General features: G+C 36.7%; 1 protein-coding gene across 1 annotated transcript; it reads right to left on the bottom strand.

The window, feature by feature from the left end:
- Positions 1-6,707: 6,707 nt before the first annotated feature.
- Positions 6,708-7,337, bottom strand: LOC103403566 (RING-H2 finger protein ATL56). Its single transcript, XM_008342408.4, has one exon. The coding sequence runs from the start codon at positions 7,335-7,337 to the stop codon at positions 6,708-6,710; it is 630 nt and encodes a 209-aa protein (XP_008340630.2).
- Between the last annotated feature and the right edge of the window lie 417 nt (positions 7,338-7,754).

The following is a 7,754-nucleotide window of genomic DNA, read 5'->3' as shown; positions in this document are numbered from 1 at the left end:
GGACGAATTTTTGTGATAAAATGATGAATATGGGGGATTGTCCTTTGGCCAAGGGGTGTAAACATGTATTTATAGGCCCCAAAAACCTTAGAAAATCAGGTTAGGTTAAGGATGAAATGCATGACAATTTGTGTGTGTGGTGTGCAATGGTCCAAGGGTGAAAATGAAGTAATGATGCAAAGTGTGAAGGGTAAAATGGAGTGGTGTTGTAGCTAGGGAGCATGAATGATTGTGTACATTGCATAGAGATGGAAAGGGAGGTGAAATGTGTCAACAAATGGGTCAAAGGTGCAACAACATGTGTTGCACATGGCATTGGATTCCAAATGTGAATGATGGAGCATCAATTGGTGCATGTAATGGATGTAAATGTTGTCTAAAATCTAATGAGTGAAGGGAACAAGAGGTATCAAACAATTGAGTGTAATAATTAAATGAATTGAAGCATGAAATTAGAAATTATGTAGGGGAACAAGAGTGATCAAGCATGGCATAGAATCCAAAGGGAATTCTATGTGGTTTGCATGACAAGGAATGCAAGTTGGGGTGACAGATTTTTGGGCTGTTTTCTTCATCTTTTGGACCATAATTCTTCATATTCTTGGCCTCTTTAGTTCTCAAATTCGTCCATCCACTTTGGCCCATGCATTTGACATGCATTCCAAGCTCCATTTTGCTCCAAAATGCTCCAAAATGCATCTTCTTTTCTACTTTGTCCATAAAATCTGAAAACACACGAAAATGACTTTAAACATTAAAATAACTAAGGAAACACGACATAAATGCACAAGAACAAGCCAACTAAGTCGCATAAATATGCTCCTATCAATGAGAAAAATAGCTATAAAGTTGCTTTTATAACACTTTTCTTAGGTGAGTGGCAAACTTGCAATTAAGCAAACCTTCACCCTCTCCTCACCATGGCCGGCTTATTTGTTGTGATTGGGCTTATTGCCCATTTTGTTTTAGTTGTCATACAACTTAAACATAATGGGCCTTGTGGACCAAAACACTTTTGGGCCCCGAAACTCAAAACCAACTTAAAAGCCCAATACGAACCTTTCGTAAAATTAATTAACTAATTAATTAATCTTGACCATTCTTCAATTAAACCATTTAATTGCATATCCATTTCATTTAATTTCTTCACTTTCATCCTTACTCAGTGTACGATCCATTAGGTTCCATTTAGCGAGGTAGTGGGCGATTGTTACTCTTAACGATCGATTGTGAATTGAAACCACATTTCAATCTCCCTTAAAATTAGTGTTTGCTAATCATCAGGGCTTCCACAAACCATGAGTGACACCTAGCAGCATGTCATGGTTACCCAAGCTAAGTAGAATTGGTTGGAGAACCTATCCAGTTACAACTACAATGCAATACGGTCCTTCTCTAATACAATACTCTTAATCACATTGTTTAAGTGATAGTTTGTTTCATGTCTACTATCCAATGTGATACATCTCCATATGATTCTTTTGAATAAGATTTGGAACAAACTTCCTAAGTCATATTCATATGCTTTGGCCAAAGACTCTTGAATCACATCTTAGAGTATTCTCCTTCCACCATGGAAGGTTAGAGATCCCTTGTTGTGTATTCATATGCCTACATGACTAGATAGCTTGACCCCAACAATGCCGTGGACACTCCAATGGAATGCCTTTGACATGATCAAAGGTCAAGGACCTAACCATTAGACATCTATGATGCCTCAGGTCAAAGGACTACTTTGCATATTGCAACTATCGAGTTCTTACATGACATGTATGTTCGAACTCTCTTTTGATCGTGATTCAGTGTACTTGATTACTCTTTCGAGCACCTATGTGTTTGTCTTAGTGTCCAACACCAAATGACTTGAGACTAGTCATACTCACGCTTGAGTTGACATAACACATACTAACCTTAGCGGATTGTCAATGCCCAATTGGCAATCCTATGGCTAGGAACGTTTTAGGAATGAACATAAGAGAAAGGTCTCGATAATCTAACTTACTTAAATCACTTGTCTCTTAGATCAAATACATCCCTTGGATTCCCTTATTGCTTAAGCACATGATACAATAAATAGTGATTAACAATAAGCTTTGCCTTTCATTAAACATATAAAAGTTTAATACAATAAGTATTCCAAAAGCTATTACATCAAATGAGTGGCTTTGTGGGCATACTTCCAACAGAAGGATCCAAGGATTGTGCGTGCGTCCCGAGCTTTTGGAGGAAAGGACAGGCATAGCAAGGTTTGAACCATAAGAGGGCTTCGAGATCGGCGGGTGAGGCTATCGGTACCCACTGCAATCCAATTGTATGATCTTCAAGAAAGGCTTGGTCTTAACCAACCTAGCAAGGTTGTCAATTGGTTGCTTGATGACAACCATAATCAAGTCCGGTTGTTGCCAGGGTAGGTGGTTGGGTGGGTTTATGTGTTTGTGTAATTTTTCAAGTTTGTAAATTTTGTATTTGAGGGTAAAATGGTAAGTTTGTGGGACAAAATTTCTAAGTTGGGTGTAGAAAGAGGATTAATGGGTTTAAATAAAATTTCCCTTTTAACATATAGCCACATTCCAGTCTTGTATTTTGGTTTTTTTTTTTTTTTCTATCTGACAAAAAGAAATTTTGTATTTCGTTTAGTGGTTTTCCTCCTATAATAATTCCTAGATTATAATCTGCCGAGGATTAGGAAAAGAAAAAGAAAAGATATGTGGATAAAAAAAAATAAAAAAAAAAAGATGTGGGGCTGCTATATTAGATTCAAATGCAAAATATCTCTTTCTTCAACTTGATGAAGAAACCAAATGAAAAGTTAATTTCAATTCCATCCTATTCATTTAAAAATAAAAAAAATTACACATAGAGTATACTTTTAATACTTTATTGTATATTGAGACAACATTTTTTAAATATTACAAGGAGAGACAAAAGTTAATACATGTAAAATATGGCATCATTATTTTTTTTCTCAAAAGTGTAGTTACAAAATTACCCTTTAAGTAGAAAAAAAATATTCACACTTTTATATCTTCATCTATTGATCCCTTCTACACAAAAGCCATGTGGTCTTCCGTACCAATAGAAAATTGACATCTAAATCTTGTTTTATTTCTTTTTAATAAAATAAATTCTTAAAACCTGGAAGTCTAATAGTCAAACAAAAACTAAAGGATTGAACTTCCCCATCAAGCACCTCTACAACTTGCTTTCGAATTCCATCATATTTCCTATTTGACTTTGAATTCAATCTTGTTTGCCCAGCAGTCGCCCTCCACTTTTGAATCGAAAACTGCAATCTAAAAAGAGAGAAAAAAACTAACAAAGGTGAACTTCTAAATCCCAAAGCCTGCCGCGCCCAAACCTAATTATCTCCCTCTTTCTCTATCTCATGTTTTTATTTTCTGGGAGCTGGTAAATTTTGTGGTGATTCCTGAATTAGTGAAAAGATTTACAGAATGAGTAATTGGTAATGACGGTAAGAGTTGATGGTGGAAGTACAACTTCATTAAATTAATTTGTTTTCCGTCGACGGTTTAGCATCTCAGTTTTTAATAATTAAAGATATAAAAGAATATTTAGTGGGAAAAGGCTTTGTAAGTTTATCTTACATTGCCGGTCCCAAGCATGGATAAAGGAGGAGGGGGAGGGCGTCAGGTAGTCGACAGTCGGCACTCCTAGGTTACGTCGAATCCTTATGAAAATGAATCCAAAATGAATTCCCCACTTAGTGGAAAAAGGCTTTATTGTTGTTGAAAGATATAAAAGAATATTTAGGTGTCAAATTTCAATTGGTGGGAACACCAGCTGGCTTTTGTTCCGAGAACCCCAAAAAATTTCTCTACAGTGAGCTCGAGTTTTTGTCTTCTGATGAATTAATATTCAAATTATCGATAAATGGTTTTGGTTTGGGGTACTATTCAGGCAATAAGCATTGCTGAGATATCCAATAAATGGTGTGGGTTTATAATCACAATTTTCAAGAAACTTTGGTTGAGCTGATTCTGCAACCTAGTCGAAGACAGGTTGAATTGATTTTGCAAAAAAGGTTGAGAACGGGTTGAAGTGATTTTGCAAAAATAGTGGGTTGAACTAATTCTGCAAAAATTGTCGATGATTGATTGAACTGATTATGCAAAAATGGTCGAGGACGGGTTGAACTGATTCTGCAAAAATGGTCGAGACTGATTGAACTGATTCTGTAAAAATAATCGAAGATGGGTTGAACTGATTTTGCAAAAATGGTCGAGGACTGATTGAACTTATTCTTCAAAAATGATTGAAGACGGGTTTAATTGAATCTACAAAAATTGTCAAAGATGGGTTGAACTAATTTTGCAAAAATGATCAATGACGAGTTGAACTGATTCTGCAAAAATGGTCGAGAACGGGTTGAACTGATTCTACAAAAAAGGTGGGTTGAATGGGTTCTACAAAAATGATCGATGACTAATTGAATTGATTTTGCAAAATGGTTTAGAACTGATTGAACTGATTATGCAAAATAGGTCGATAACGGGTTGAACTAATTCTGCAAAAATGGTCGATGACAGGTTGAATTGATTTTGCAAATTGGTCGAAAACAAGTTGAACTGATTCTGCATAAATAGTTGAGGATGGGTTGAGCTTATGACATATATTAATTTTGTTGGAGTTGTGAGTGGTTGAGTTCTATTAACAGCCATAAGCCTTAGGGGTATATTTGGTAATTTAAAACATTGTTTTACTGTTTTTGGGCTAGGCTTTAATTGGTTTTAAATTTTTGTCTCTCCTTAACATGCTAAAAAATTAGTGGAGTTCCTTGAAATATAGTGAAAGTTTTTGTCTCTATATAAAGCTCCCATAAAAGAATTGTTGTTGTGAATATTATTTATTATATGTAATTGTGCAAATCCTAGTTATATTGGGTTTTAGATTACTCATTGTTCTACTGATTGGAGATCAAGTTACCCCTTCCTTTTGGTTTACTATAAACAAAAGGCATGGACATAGGGAGAATCACACAATCCTTAAGAGCATTTCCAATGGAAGTCCCTATTTAGAGATTCCCAGCACCATTTTTGAGTACTCATTTAAGAATTTAAAGGGAATCTTTGTGTCCCTAAAGGAATATTGTCTCTAATGAGAGAGTCCTTATAGTAAAATCCCTAAATTTGAAGTTTTTATCATTTTATGTGATAATTTGATTAGGTGCACATATGTTAACCTTTTTTAATTAATTAAAAGCATTAAAATCTTCAATCAAGATTATGGGCTCATTTTCCACTCAAGGTGTACATTTTTTTTTGTTTTTGTTAACATTTTCTAATTGTTAAATAAAAAAATTAATTAAAAATTAATTAAAATTTTATTCTAATTGTCAAAGGAGTGGGCTCTGCTCTTGCCACGTCATCAGCCAAATTGACAGAAATTTAACGGAGGTCTAACATTGCAATGAATTCATAAGTTGAGGAATGATATTGCAATGTTTAAAACATGAGGTATAAGATTGTGGTTGGACCCATAGTTGAGGTAGTTTTTTGTAATTTACCATTTTTTTTAAATCATGAGTGACTGGCTTCGAGCTGCACTGCCAGCACCATGCCAGTAGCCTATGCAACTGAGCCAAGCCTCGAGTCACCGAGCCATAAGCCTAATGGGCCTTATGGACCAAAAACCATTGGACCTCGAAAGCCTGAAACTAATTTAAAGCCTAATACGAACTTTTCGTATGATTAATTAACTATTTAATCAATCTTGACTATTCTCAATTAAACTATTTAATTGATCATTTCCATCTCATTAATATTTATTTACACTCATCCTTACATGGTGTACGATCCATTAGGTTCCAATTAGCGAGCTAATGGGCGATTGTACTCTTACTAAACGATTGTGGATTGAAACTTACTTCCAATTCTCCTTGTGATGAAGATTAGTGATTGTTAATCTTCAGGGCTTCCACAAACCATGACTGACACCTAGCAGTATGTCATGGCTACCCAAACTAAGTAAAAGTGGTTGGAGAACTTATTCAGTTACAACTACAATGCAATACGTGAATAGGGTTACAGAATATGAATATTGTCTTTTCCACAAAAGTATTATCGTTAAGGGTGTGTGAAATTTATAATAGTTGGTGAAGAGCCTACTAAATCGTGAATATCCATCACTTGAAAAAATCAACAAAAGTCCATATGCACTTTGGACATAAAGTCTGATAGCATCGCACTTTGGACATAAACATATCAAACTAAATTTCACAGCTAATATCATGAATTAGGCAGATGGGGATGATTTTTTCTTTTCCCCACTAATAGAAAAAGAGTTTTTCTGCGCAACTTATAATTCAACAAGTAGGAGGGGAAAACAACAAAAACGAAATCATACCTTGGAATGCAAATGTCATATGATGCAATATAAGAAACAAAGCCGTGCCGCGTCAACCACATTTAGATAAGTTTATTTTCATCTCTTAACGACGATACCAGACTCTGAAAATCATTTCTTATAAAAATACATATAAATTCTAAAACTAAGTGTTTCTCTGACAATACACTTCAATTCATTGGAAAACAAAAATCAACACAAACATGCTGAAATTCATACCCGAAGCATCTATTATACATAAGAAATTTGAAAATAGAAAGGAAAGAAAAGAAACTTAAAAGTGTCAAGTATGTTACAAATCTCAAAATATGCACAAAATTTACATTGCAAGTCCTATCAAACCCTCAAACCCTCAAACCATTGTTGTTTCTATTAAAATTCCACAAGTACTTTGCTTCCTCTTCTCCTTCCAAATCAACCACCGACTCTGTGTCCCCGTAATCTAACCTTACACGCGTTCGGCAAATCGGGCACGCCGACACCTTAACCAACCAGGTGTCCAGGCAGAGCCTATGGAATACGTGATCGCACGCCGGGAGTTTCCTGCACCACTGGCCTTCCCGGAACGAGTCGAGGCAAACAACGCAGTCTGTCTGCGGCGACGGCGACGGCGACGAGGACGACGATTGCGATTGGGGCCGGGGCAGGGCAGCTCTGAAGCGGAATTGGGGGAGAGCCTTGAGATGTTTGGGAGAGAACCCAGATGAGGGATGGGGGGATTGGGTGCGGCGGCGGTGGAGAGCGCCAGCGGCGAAGAAGGGGAAGAGAACGGTGGCGGCGAAGCCGAGGAAGAGGAAGAAGAGGGAGGTTATAAAGGTCATCACCAGGGCCTTGATGATTAGAGAGAGGAGCTTTGGGTTGGGTTTTGGAGGTGGTGTTTGTGGAATTACATGGCTCTGGGGGTGGTGGGGAGGAGGAGGAGGAGGAGGAGGAGGAGGAGATGGAGATGGAGATGGAGATGGAGGAGGAGGCATGAGGTTGTTTAGAGGAAGGTTACGAGTTTAGATTCGGAAATGTTGGGAGGAAGTAATGGGAGAGAGGTTCGGTTTTGTGGATATTTTTGTTAGAGAAATCACGGTCCTTTTTTATTTATTTTTTAATTATTGAATTTATTTATCAGAGTGAAAGGACAAATATACCCATTAAAGATAAAACTACCTAGCTGTAGACTTGTGTCGCCTTTGTTTTCGTATCCTAATTTGTGTTGTTAAAATGGGGCCATATGTTAAGCTAGGCCTGGTTAGGTGTAGGCCGTAACAAATTAGGGCCGGAAAGAGCCCACACCCAATACGACGTGTATATGCTTCAGATTGGCATCAGTTTTTAGGATTGAGGGGATTGCTAATTTCCTCCCTGAATTTTCATTTAGTTTTCGATTTTTTTTCGAAACT

This window comes from Malus domestica, chromosome 16, assembly GCF_042453785.1.
Source record: "Malus domestica chromosome 16, GDT2T_hap1".
In the NCBI taxonomy this organism is placed as follows: Eukaryota; Viridiplantae; Streptophyta; class Magnoliopsida; order Rosales; family Rosaceae; genus Malus; species Malus domestica.
This window is presented reverse-complemented; position numbering and strand designations above follow the sequence as displayed.

What these genes read in the sequence shown, in the direction of transcription:
- LOC103403566 (XM_008342408.4), bottom strand. Translation starts at nt 7,337, where the DNA reads ATGCCTCCTCCTCCATCTCCATCTCCATCTCCATCTCCTCCTCCTCCT.